This window comes from Bubalus kerabau, chromosome 8, assembly GCF_029407905.1.
Source record: "Bubalus kerabau isolate K-KA32 ecotype Philippines breed swamp buffalo chromosome 8, PCC_UOA_SB_1v2, whole genome shotgun sequence".
Taxonomy (NCBI): Eukaryota; Metazoa; Chordata; class Mammalia; order Artiodactyla; family Bovidae; genus Bubalus; species Bubalus kerabau.
In genome coordinates this window covers 30,358,934-30,372,777 of record NC_073631.1, presented here as the reverse complement: position 1 = coordinate 30,372,777, position 13,844 = coordinate 30,358,934, and the positions used below count along the sequence as shown (strand labels likewise).

Below are 13,844 nucleotides of genomic sequence, written 5' to 3'. Positions count from 1 at the left end.
AAAGCTGAAACTCCAATACTTTGGCCACCTCATGCGAAGAGATGACTCATTGGAAAAGACTCTGATGCTGGAAGGGATTGGGGGCAGGAGAGAAGGGGATAACAGAGGATGAGATGGCTGGATGGCATCACCGACTCTATGGACATAAGTTTGAGTGAACTCCAGGAGTTGGTGATGGACAGGGAGGCCTGGTGTGCTGCAATTCATGGGATCACAAAGAGTTGGACACGACTGAGCAACTGAACTGAACTGACTGACTGACATAATCCATATGCATAAATCCTCAAAACATTTTAAGTTGGGGGAGAGAAATTTGAGGAATAACAGTAAGATTCCATTTTTATAACGATCTACAACATATAGTTAATGCTATTTAAAAAATACAATAGATTAATAATGATTACTCTTGGGGCAAAAGATAGGAATGAGATAAGTACTGAGAGAACGTCAATAGTGTCAGCAAAGTACTATTTCTTTAGTTGGATAAAGAGCTCACATCCAACCATATTATTATGCTTTGTAAGTTATTAATGCAAATTCTTGTCTTTTGGTATGTATGAAATGTTATATAGTAATATAAAGGAGAGAATCTACACTATTTGATTTTACTAGACTATATGAAAAAGACAGATTTAACTCCTTTTTTCTTCTATATTTGTGCTACCTCAACAAGAAATGCCTTATAAAGTAGTTGAAAGAGAAGAGAGGATTTTGAGAATTATAAGCTTTGCCATTTATTAAACTGTGTGCAGTATCTTTAAAAGTTACTTGATGTGTCTGAGCTTGTATCCTATTGGTGGTATCCACTTTTGGTGGTCATTTTGAGAATAATGACAAATTAGATGTAAATTGCCCAGCCTATAGTAGATAGGCAACAAATGGCAGGAATGATTAGCAATATGATATCATAATATTCATTCAAACTATTAAAGAAATCCATCCACTATTTGGATAATCAGGTGAGAATTTTCTTGACAAAAATTTTCAGGCAACTAAAGCCATTTTTACTTTCTTATGACAAAACTGTAGCATTGCCAAAATATCATTAAAGGGAATTCTTATAGTAAACCTTGATAAGGGTTGAATCATTTTTTTCAACCTATACTGAAGCATAACTGATTTTAAAAATTGTATATTTTAAGGTATACAACATATTTGACACTATTTTTGAATCAAGTATTGAACTATTTGTAATTTGAAAAAAATAATCTTTTAGAAATATTTCTATTTCTAGACATACTTCCTTAAATGATCTTTAGAACAATAAAACCCTTTTGAGATAACTATTCTTCTAGTTATACTTTCTAATACAACAAACATTTTAGAATTTCAGAATATTTATGTTCATCAGTTTCAGAATCTGAGAAATAGCCAATTTATTTGTAAACTTGAAAAATTTCTTCTTGTGTGTGTGTGTTTTTTTTTTCCATATCCTATTAAAAACCTGGAAAATTTGAAAGTCCCCATAATTTCCACTAAACTCCACTGAGTCTGCCCATGCTGTGCCAAAAATATACACACTTACTGCTGCAGTTTGCTGCACATGATCAGTTTAAGCATCCACATGAGACCCACTCCTTGTGCCTGGATTATATTTCTAACTCTTTTAACCCATCAGTAGCCCTAGACGAAGATAAGACAGACTCTGTAGGACAGCGATCATGATCAAGCTCAACATGAAGCAGAAATGCCAGGTAATGAAATCTGTTTTTGGCGTTTTCCTTCCCTGGGTACACTTCTTATCTCCTAGGTCCCCATCCCCTACAAGTTTGGCGGCCTCCCTCCAGCTGTCTCCAAACTCTCAGTTCAGCACCCCATCCAGCCCACTCTATTTGAAACAGAGCTCTTAAAGTGAAAGTCACTCAGTCATATCCTACTCTTTGCAACCCCATAGACTATACAGTCCATGGAATTCTCCAGGCCAGAATACTGGAGTGGGTAGCCTTTCCCTTCTCCAGGTGATTTTCCCAACCCAGGAATGGAACTGGGGTCTCCTGCATTGCAGGCGGATTCTTTACCAACCGAGTTATTAGGGAAGCCCAGAGCTCTTAATTCTTTTCTAATTTCCAAGCAAAATGAGTGCAGTCTTCACAAAACACAGCCTTTATGCCAATGTGGTTTCCTTAAGTTACAGATATACTGGCAAGATGGAGTAGAACATATGAGAACTGAATGCAGATGCAGAAAATGAAAAAACAAAACTAAAGTGTTTCTTTAGGATAACCTACCAGTGTCCTGAGATAAGAGTCTCTGTTTTCCTCCTAGATCTGAATGAAGTGACTCCACAGTCATGAGTGTTAATGCTCCTGGCCAGCAGGTGTACTTGCCTAGTTACACTCAATCTGAAACAGGTAGACACTGAGGACTTCCCAGGTGGTGCTAGTGGTAAAGAACCCACCTTCAAATGCAGGGGACATTAAGAGATGCGGGTTCGATCCCTGCGTTGGGAAGATCCCCTGGAGAAGGAAATGGCAACCCACTCCAGTATTCTTGCCTGGAAAATGCCACTAAGGCCCGGTGGGCTACAGCCCACAAGGTCGCACAAAGTCAGTCACAACTGAAGCAACTTAGCATGCACAGAGACACAGAGGAACACTGTGGGTTAAATGGAGACCCTGAACACAGCTATCTACCACAGTTCTTGGCTATCTACAGTGGCATTTCTATAGGCCTCTCCAAATTATTAGCAACAAAAGGATTCATTCTCTTAGTCTGTCAGCGCTAGTGTGTTTGTTATGGTACTGCTGTCTTGGACTTTCACTTTGGGCTTAACAATCAGAAAGAGAATCCAGCTAGAAGGCCTACGATATTTCCCAAAGTAAGCTGAAATTCGTTTTGGAATATTTACTCTTTGTATGTCACGGTGTATATAATTGAGAATCAGATCCACTTTTCATCTGCAAGAAGATCAGAACGTCAAGACCATGTACAACCTTCAGCGTTATCAGTTCTACCCCGCTGATTCTGCAGAACAAGAAACTGAGGTCCAGAGAAATTACGTGATTTGCCACAAGTGACACAGCATTTAAGTGGCAGAGCCTGGATCAATGTTCCTTGATTTTTACGCTGGCTCTCTTCCCCTATTATTCTCTTTTTTTTTTTAACCATACCTGCTGATTTCTCAACCAAGGGAAGAAAAAGTATTTGCATGAATCCTTGTTCTTAACATAAACAACCAATGTTAGTTAGTACAGCTGGTGGTCAGCATGGCCACACTATATATTGCTGACACTTTGTTTGTAACTGATGTTAAACGACTACCTCCTAAAAAACAGAATTAGGTTTTTGTTCAACACGCCTCATACAGACATTTGGCAATTCTGCACTCTATGTGGTTAATAATGATGATGATTTTTTGAGTGTACTATGTGGGCATTCTACTTGAGAGGGTTTCTGAATTACTGATTAAAGTTCAACAAAATCAAAAACAATTAGAAACTGTGAAATGCTAACTTAATAATTTTTGTTTGTTATCAAGTGGGTCTGTACCAGAATAATCTTTTAAAAACTGTAATATTGTGGCCAGACAATATATTCCTGTGATCTGAATTCTTTTGAAAATAAGACTCTTAAAGATTTCTTTTAAAATGTCAATTTATTTTAGAGCTACAAGTAACATAACTCAAACAGGAAGAATTATTTCTCAAGTGCTACTGGGAGAGAGCCAAAACTTCTCCATAAGGCCGATTCCTTCCTTCTTTTCAACAGCTCCTTATCAAAGAGTGACTACTAAGCACCACATTAATGGCCTCATAAATCTCCTGAGATGAGTAACTGATGTCCTGAAGCTGATCAAGTCATGTCAACTTAACATGAGACAGATACACATGAATGTGTGTATATATACACACACATATATTTACTATAGACCGTCTTATCAAAATGCTATTTCTGAAGGTTCTGACTTAAAGAGCTAGAACAAAGACTTCTGGGACGGACAACCCACTATAAAGTACACATTCCTACCCCGTGGTTTTAATCACTACTGAAAGAGTCAGCTGTGATTGAATAAAAATTCATTAGGCATAAAGAAAAATAATCCTCATTAGATTTTATTTTAGATTAACAAAACTCACAGTGCCAGTATTGTTGGTTACAATATATTTCCCTTAAGCCCCACAATTGCTAAAAACACCAAACCCATCACTGGCCAGATTTCGTTATGAAGTGTGTGAACTAGTGCATTAAAAAGCTATGTTAGCACCAACAAAGTTTATTGGGGCAACTGCGTTCGAGACGCACATGGCATACCTTTAAATAGCACTGTTAAAATATCAAATAAAACGTCAACGTCTGTCAGGTCTCTGGCTTTTATAAATTGTTTAGACTGGGAAACGCTGGGGTTTGGACATTGTTCTTTTCACATGATGGAGAAAAGAAGAGACCGTAAAAAGAAAAGAACAATAAAGCGTAGTTCATTTTTGAAGTTCTTTCATGGCAAAACACACTCTGGATCATTACCCTTCTAATCAACAATTTCCTTCTTCCTCTCAATCCTTCCCCTCTGATATTTACCTTTCTCCCTGCCCCCACCACTCTTCTCTCTGGGTGGTATTCTGAGCTTATACACAGTACTCAGTAATCAGATTTTTCTTTTATGTTGCTTCAAAAGAAAATCCCAGGAGGGCATGACAGATATGTATAGACTGGGTGTTTTTGACCTGGACCATAGCTTTACTCACCATTTCTGTGCTCTTAAAAATACAGCAGCGTGCCCTAACCACAGAGTCTCCCCAAGGAGAGGAAGGCCCTGAGAGCTGGATCAGCTACCAGCTACCTACAGACCAGTTATTATCACACCTCAGTGGCCATCCCTCTGCCCCTTTCCTCCGCCCCTTGCCTTTTATTACTGCACCACACTCCCCACAATTCCCAAACAACAATATCTCTGTTTCAGCGTCTTCCCTGGATTTCCCACACTTAATGCAACCCAGACCTCACCTTCAGCTCTCCGGAGGCCACTCTGGAAGCCAGCTCGATGACACAGCCAACAGCCATGCGTGCAGCGCCGGACGAGTGCAGCTCATTCCAAATGGTGTCACTGTCCACCTGAGCAAACAGTCAGCAGAGCCCTCGGAAGAGAGGGAGAGGAGGAGAAGGAGTAGAGGCAAGAGGAGGGGGAGGAGGGGAGTTCAGGAGAGGAGAGAGGGAGAGAGTAAGCAGATTCATGAGGAAGGGCTGGCACAGCAACAGCCTATGTACAATAACATCAGTCTTCCGTCTTGGCCAGCTGAATGGGCCTTCTGGACACGGCTTTGCTTATACTTTTTCTCTACACTGACTTCTCCAATGGAAACACATTCCTGCCATGCCTCACTGCCATTCCCTGTTTAGATTTCTCATTACAAACGGCATTACATAGGCCGGATCTGGCGTAGTTACAGGCTTGCTAGAAACCAGGCCCCAGTAGTAGATAGAGTAAAAGCTAAGAGCACTTAGCTATACATAAAAATCGGATTTGCAAGTGCTAGAGGGGGAAAATTCAAATACCTTTCTGGCTGCAGGTTTACAGGGAGCCAAAAACAATTATTAGGCAGGCAGCAGTAGCCGTCAGTGAGTAGGAAGTAGCGACCACAGTTCAGGTTCTCTGACTAAACGGAAGGAGTGTGTGGTCCTCACACTTAAAAGATTCACAACACTCAACTGCAAGGAGTGCTCTGACTTCCAAAGTAGAAGCTTCAAATTTCTGACACTTAGTACAGTTTGGCAGTTAGTCTTCATGCAAACTGGTATTATTAAAATTAGACAGGTCATTAAAATATATGGTTGCTCTGTTGCTAGAGAACATTATTATCAAAACAAAGCATGAAGTAGTATTTTGTATTTACTTTTATAAAATGCTGTTTACTCTTTTTTGTGCATTCATTAAGAAAATTTATACAAAAAGCACAAGAAAAGTACAACAGTAGTGGTTTATGTTACATATTTTTATGTACATAATGGCAGTGACGTATTCACTAAGTTGTACCTGACTCTTGTGACCCTATGGACTATAGCCTGCCAGGCTTCTCTGCCCATGGGATTCTCCAGGCAAGAATACTGGAGTGGGTTGCCAAGTCCTTCTCCAAGGGATCGTCCCAACCCAGGGATCAAAGCTGGGTCTCCTGCACTGCAGGCAGATACTTCACTGAATGAGCCTCCAAGGAAGCCATGTATATAATATTTTATAACATTAAAAATAATATCAGATGGTAGAAGTCTCTAATTTATAACACACTTGGAGTTCTTAGAAATGCAATAAAAAATTTGTGACTGTGCAAATATCAAGACTTCTTAAATGGCTCAAAGAAGGAAATCTGACACAAAATAACAATTTTTTTTAAGAAGAAGAGCTAAATTAAAGAAGCCTAATGACAAGCAAACACAATAAAGGATAACACACGCTCACATGCGCTAAGTGTCCTACGCACTTTCACATGCTCTTTCTCATGAAAGCTTAACAATTTAAATTCTGTCAAGAACAGTGAGCATATATGTATAATAAATTAGAACAATAAATAAATAAATAGAATATTAAGATCCTCTCAAGAACAGCAAAGTGGTAAAGAGAGAAGATTCTGGAATCAAACTGTCCAGATGAAATTACGACTTCACCACTAAAAGGCGAAAGACATGGGCCATCAAGTAATTAACATCTCTGTTGTGTGATTCCCTTACCAATGAAACAGCGGATTTTTAAACTGCCATCTGAATATGACGTTGGAGGGGATTGAATGAATACGTGATAGGCAACTGTTAGCTACTACTATTGGCTGCTGTTGAACTCATTTTTTTTTTTAAAATAACTATCACATAGTTGAGGCCTAAGACACTGTGGCGTAGAGCGGCTACTCAGCAGATCTGAGAAGCCTTCGAGACTTCTGACGCCTTAAATAAAGCTTGTTTTCTAAGAACGTTCAGCACGTCACAGTCAGCACCATCATCTCAACACCGTCAACCGAGAAGTAGAGGGGCCACCAAATGAACCCTGCAACCTAATCATTTACCAGCTAAACTGACTGAGAGCTTTATTTATTGACTTCTTTTATCAAACCACTATAGTTATTTGAGCTTCATGAAGATATAGCCTTGAGGAAAACGGTTGCTTAAGCTAAAAAATAAAAACCAACATTCACATTGTGTTGGATACTTGTAAACCAATTTTTAACCATTACATAGCTATAGGTGCCATAGACAGTCCTCATTAATCATATTTACAATTACTGGCAAGGCAAGAAAACATAAATTAATAAATCCTCAAAGAAAACTAGAAGCTGGTTCTTTGAGAAGACAAAATTGATACATTTTTACCCAGAATCAAGAGGAAGAGGAAGACTCAAATCAATCAAATTAGAAACGAGAAAGAAGTTAAACTGACACTCACCACAAACAAGAGCAATTATCCACTTACAAAATGGACAACCTAGAAAAAATGGACAAATTCTTAGAAGGGTACACCCTTCCAAGACAGAAACAGGAAGAAATATTTAAAAAAAGGAAAAAACTAATCACAACTGCTAAAATGGAAACTGTGATCCAAAAACTTCCAACAAACAAAAATCCAGGACCAGATGGCTTCACAGGTGAATTCTATCAAACACTTAGAGAAGTTAACATCTATCCTTCGGAAACTCTTCCCAAAACTGCAGAGGAAGGAATACTCCCAAGCCATTCTACAAGGCCACTATCACCTGGATAACAAAACCACACAAAGACATCACACGCAAAAAAAGAAAACTAAAAGCCAGTATCACTGATGAACACAGACGTAAAAATCTTCAACAAAATACTAGCAAATTGAATCTAAAAACACATTAAAAGGATTATATAACACGATCAAGTGTGATTTATCCCAGGGATACAAGGATTCTTCAATATTCACAAATCAATCAGTGTGATACACCATACTAACAAACTGAAAAATAAAAACCATACAATCATCTCAATACATGCAGAAACTAAGCTTCTGACAAAATTCAATACTCATTCTTGGTTAAAAAAAGAAACCTCCAGAAAGTAGTCTTGGTGGGAACCTACCACAACATAATAGAAGTCATATACAACAAACCCACAGCAAACATCACTCTCAATGATGAAAAACTTAAAGCATCTCCTCTAAGATCAGGAACACAAGCAGCATGCCCACTATCACTGCTATCATTTAACATAGGTTTGGAAGTCCCAGCCATGACATGGAGAAGAAATAAAAGGAATCCAAACTGGAAAAGAAGTAAAACTCTGACTGCTTGCGGATGAGATAATACTATATAAAGATAATCCTAAAGATGCCACCAGAAAACTATTAGAGCTCATACTATGAAACCCTTAAGAGGAAAACATAAGCAGAGAAATCTCTGACATAAATCGCAATGTATCTTTTTTGATCCACCTTTTACAGTGATGAAATAAAAATAAACAAACAGGATCTAATTAAAATTAAAAGCTTTTGCACAGCAAAGGAAACTATAAACAAAAGGACAGTCCTCAGACTTGAAGAAAATATTTGCAAATGAAGTGACAGACAAAGGATCAATCTCCAAAACATACAAACAGCTTATGCATCATATATATATATATATATATATACAATCAACGAATGCATAGAAGACCTAAATAGGTATTTCTCCAAAGAAAAGACATACAGAGGGCCAAAGAGCATATGAAAAGACACTCAACATTACTAATTATTAGAGAAATGCAAATCAAGACTACAAAAAGATATCCCCTCACAGCTTTCAGAGGGCCATTATCAAAAAATTTACAAACAATAAATGCTTGACAGGGTATGGAGAAAAGGGTGCCCTCTTAGACTGCGGGAATGGAATGTAAAATGATACAGCCACTAAGGAGAACAGTATGGAGGGTCCTTAAAAAGGTAAAAATAGAACTATGATATGACCCAGTAATCTCACTCCCAGGCATATACCTGGACAAAACCATAATTCAAAAAGATATATGCACCCCAACGTTCACTGCAGCATTATTTACAACAGCCAAGCCTTGGAGGCAACCTAAATATCCACTCACAGATGAATAGATAAAGAAGATATGGTATACATATACAACAGAATATTGCTGTTGCTGTTTAGTTGCTAAGTCATGTCTGACTCTTTTGCAACCCCATGGACTCCCACTAGCCGCCTTCTCTCCATGGATTTCTCCAGGCAAGAATACTGGAGTGGGTTGGCATGTCCTTCTCCAACGTATCTTCAGGACCCAGGGTTGAACTCACATCTCCTGCATTGGCAGGTGGGTTCTTTACCACTGAGCCAGCAGGGAAACACACAATGGAATATTATCAGCCATAAAAACAACAAAATAATGCCATTTGTAGGGACATGAATGGACCTAGAGATTGTCATACTGAGTGAAGTAACTCAGACAGAAAATATAAATATCATATGATATTGCATATATAGGAATCTAAAAACTGGTACAAATGAGCTTATTTACAAAACAGAAATACAGTCACATATATTAAAAAAAAAAAACTTATGGTTACTGTGGGGGAAGGGGGGCAGGGATAATTTGGGAGACTGGAATTGACATATATACCACTATGTGTAAAATACATAGATAACTAATAAGGACCTACTGTACCTCACAGGGAACTCTACTCAACATTCTGCAATGCCTTACATGGGAAAAGAATCTAAAAAAGAGTGGAATATCTATATGTGGGCTTCCCTGGTGGCTCAGAGGTTAAAGCGTCTGCCTGGAATGCGGGAGACCCAGGTTCGATCCCTGGGTTGGGAAGATCCCCTGGAGAAGGAAATGGCAGCCCACTCCAGTACTCTTGCTTGGAGAATCCCATGGAGGGAGGAGCCTGGTGGGCTACAGTCCATGGGGTCGCAAAGAGTAGGGCACGACTGAGTGACTTCACTTTCGCATCTGTATGTATAGGTGATCCACTTTGCTGTACACCTGAAACTAGCACAACATTGTAAATCAACTATACTCCAAATATTTAAAAAATCCCCAAAGACTTTAACAGGTGACTCAGAACCATATGTAATTCCCTATATCCTTTTATTTGCTTTTGGAAATTACTGTAAGTTTTCTGAAAGTGTAAGAAAGATTTTTATTATTAATAAACAACAGTAGAACATTTTCTTCCAAACAGTTATAAAGGTTGAACTTGATTAGAAAAAATATTCAAACATCTGAGAACAAAGTCTATTTCACCATAGTACTAAGGAGCATTGCTACTGCTACTGCTAAGTTGCTTCAGTCGTGTCCGACTCTGTGCGACCCCATAGACGGCAACCCACCAGGCTCCCCCGTCCCTGGGATTCTCCAGGCAAGAACACTGGAGTGGGTTGCTGCCATTTCCTTCTCTAATGCATGAAAGTGAAAAGTCAAAGTGAAGTCACTCAGTTGTATCCGACTCTTAGCAACCTCATTAGATAACCACAAATAACTTTGCTTGGTATACACTTTCTTCTCTATATAGTTTTATCTCCCTAAAAGGATTCTTCTCTAGAGTGAACATTCTGTGTCTGTGCTATTAATTTTGATGTATAATCACTACTAATCAAGATATGGTGAAGCTCTATACAGTCCGCAAAAGCAAGACTGGGAGCTGACACTGGCTCAGATGATGAGCTCCTTATTGCAAAATTCAGACTTAAATCGACAAAAGTAGGGAAAACCACTAGACCATGCAGGTATGACCTAAATCAAATCCCTTACAATTATACAGTAGAAGTGGCAAATATATTCAAAGGATTCAATCTGATAGACAGAGTGCCTGAAGAACTATGGACAGAGGTTCATGACTGTACAGCAGGCAGTGATCAAGACTATCCCCAAGAAAAAGGAATGCAAAAAGACAAAAAATGGTTGTCTGAGGAGGCCATACAAATAGCTGAGAAAAGAAGAGAAGTAGAAAGCAAAGGAGCAAAGGAAAGATATAACCATCTGAATGAGGAGTTCCAAAGAATAGCAAGGAGAGATAAGAAAGCTTTCCTCAGTGATCACTGCAAAGAAACAGAGGAAAATAATAGAATGGGAAAGTCTAGAGATCTCTTCAAGAAAATCAGAGATATCAAGGGAACATTTCATGCAAAGATGGGCACAACAAAGGACAGAAACGGTATGGACCTAACAGAAGCAGAAGACATTAAGAAGAGGTGGCAAGAATACACAGAACTATACAAAAAAGATCTTCATAACCCAGATAACCACAATTGTGGATTCATTCACCTAGAGCCAGACATCCTGGAATATGAAGTCAAGTGGACCTTAGGAAGCATCACTATGAACAAAGCTAGTGGAGATGATGGAATTCCAGTTGAGCTATTTCAAATCCTAAAAGTTGATTCTGTGAAAGTGCTGCACTCAATATGCCAGCAAAATTGGTAAACTCAGCAGTGGCCACAGGACTGGAAAAGGTCAGTTTTCATCCCAATCTCAAAGAAAGGCAATGCCAAGGAATATTCAAACTACTGCACAATTGCATTCATCTCACATGCTAGCAAAGTAATGCTCAAAATTCTTAAGCAAGGCTTTAACAGAACATGAACCAAGAGCTTCCAGACATTCAAGCTGGATTTAGAAAAGGCAGAGGAACCAGAGATCAAATTGCCAACATCTGTTGGATCATCGAAAAAGCAAAAGAGTTTCAGAAAAACATCTATTTCTGCTTTATTGACTATGCCAAAGCCTTTGACTGTGTGCATCACAACAAACTGTGGAAATTCTTAAACAGATGGGAATACCAGACCACTTTACCTGCCTTCTGAGAAGTCTGTATTTAGGTCAAGAAGCAACAATTAGAACTGGACATGGAACAAAAGACTGGTTCCAAATAGGAAAAGGAGTACATCAAGGCTGTATACCATCAGCCTGATTCTTTAACTTACAAGCAGAGTACATTATGCAAAATTCCAGGCTGGATGAAGCAAAAGCTGGAATCAAGATTGCTAGGAGAACTATCAACCACCTCAAATATGCAGATGACACCACCCTTATGGCAGAAAGTGAAGAGGAACAAAGAGGTTCTTGGTGAAAGTGAAAGAGGAGAGTGAAAAAGCTGGCTCAAAACTCAGCATTCAAAAAATGAAGATCATGGCATCTGGTCCCATCACTTCATGGGAAATAGATGGGGAAACAATTGAAACAATGACATACTTTATTTTGGGGGGCTCCAAAATCACTACAGATGGTAACTGCAGCCATGAAATTAAAAGACACTTGGACCTTGGAAGAAAAGCTATGACGAACCTAGACAGCATATTAAAAAGCAGAGACATTAGTTTGCCAACAAAGCTATGGTTTTTCCAGTAGTCATGTATGAATGTGAGATTTGGACCATAAAGCAAGCTAAGCCCTGAAGAATTGATGCTTTTGAACTGTGTAGTTGGAGAAGACTCTTGAGAATCCCTTGGATTGCAAGGCGATCCATCCAGTCCATCTGAAAGGAAATCAGTCCTGAATATTCTTTGGAAGGACAGATGCTGAAGCTCCAATACTTTGGTCACCTGATGCGAAGAACTGACTCCTTGAAAAAGACCCTGATGCGGGGAAAGATTGAAGGCAGGAGGAGAAGGGGACGACAAAGGATGAGATGGCTGGATGGCATTATCAACTAGATGCATAGGAGTTTGGGTGAACTCTGGGAGCTGGTGATGGACAGGGAGGCCTGGCGTGCTGCGATTCATGGGGTCGCAAAGAGTTGGACACGAATGAGCAACAGAACTGAACTGAAACATTTCTCTAAATACTCTTTCAATCTATGTTTTATGTACATTTAATTTATAATTTAGAGATAATAATGGTAAGTTTTATAGATATAATCTATTCATAAATGAGTAATTATATTTGTGAATGTATGAACAGATTTGTGTTAGCTTGAGCTGTAACAACAGAATATACAGACTGGGTGACTTAAACAACAGAAACTTATTTCTTATAGTTCTGTTGACTAAAAATCCAAGATTGTGGTACAAGCAAGACAATTTTTGGTTTCTCTTCCCAGCTTGTAGATGGTGGCCTTCTCTCTATGTCCTGAGATAGCCTTTCCTTAGTGAGTGCACATAGAAAGAGACAGATCATATAAGAAATGAATTGCCAGTCGAGGTTTGATGCAGGATACAGGATGCTTGGGGCTGGTGCACTGGGATGACCCAGAGGGATAGTATGGGGAGGGAGGTGGGAGGGGGGTTCAGGATTGGGAACATGTGTACACCTGTGGTGGATTCATGTTGATGTATGGCAAAACCAATACAATATTGTAAAGTAATTAGCCTCTAATTAAATTAAAAAATAAAAAACAAAACAACAACAAAAAAAGAGACAGATCACTCTTTTCCTCTTCTTGTAAGACCACCCACCCTATTAAATTAGAATCCCACATTTATGACCTCATTTAACCTTACTTGCCTCCTAAAAGCCCCATCCAATTCAATCACACTGGGGGTTAGGGATTTAACATACTAACTCAGTTCAGTTCAGTCGCTCAGTCCTGTCCGACTCTTTGCGACCCCATGAATTGCAACATGCCAGGCCTCCCTGTCCATCACCAACTCCCAGAGTTCACCCAAACTCATGTCCATCAAGTTGGTGATGCCATCCAGCCATCTCATCCTCTGTCGTCCCCTTCTCCTCCTGGCCCCAATCCTTCCCAGCATCAGGGTCTTTTCCAGTGAGTCAACTCTTCACATGAGGTGGCCAAAGTATTGGAGCTTCAGCTTTAGCATCAGTCCTTCCAATGAACACCCAGGACTGGTCTCCTTTATTTTTTTTTTTTTTCCTTTTTTTCCTTCTCAGACAACATGATTGTTTATTTAGAAAACCAATGAAAGCTAAAAAAAAAAAAAAGCTCTTGGAGATAACAAACAAGATAGAATGGACTGGTTGGATCT

The 13,844-nt window shown here is 39.1% G+C and overlaps 1 protein-coding gene and 1 non-coding gene across 2 annotated transcripts in view; one reads left to right on the top strand and one right to left on the bottom strand.

Moving 5' to 3' along the window:
• Nucleotides 1-13,844, bottom strand: part of HDAC9 (histone deacetylase 9) — a 1,013,734-nt gene that overhangs the window by 224,558 nt on the left and 775,332 nt on the right. Inside the window, exon 18 of the mRNA XM_055589928.1 lies at nt 4,942-5,049. Coding sequence (XP_055445903.1) covers nt 4,942-5,049 — 108 coding nt within the window. The remainder of the gene's footprint in view (nt 1-4,941; nt 5,050-13,844) is intronic.
• On the top strand, nt 9,664-9,735 carry TRNAS-GGA (transfer RNA serine (anticodon GGA)). The gene has a single exon. It is a non-coding gene; the product is annotated as a tRNA-Ser (tRNA).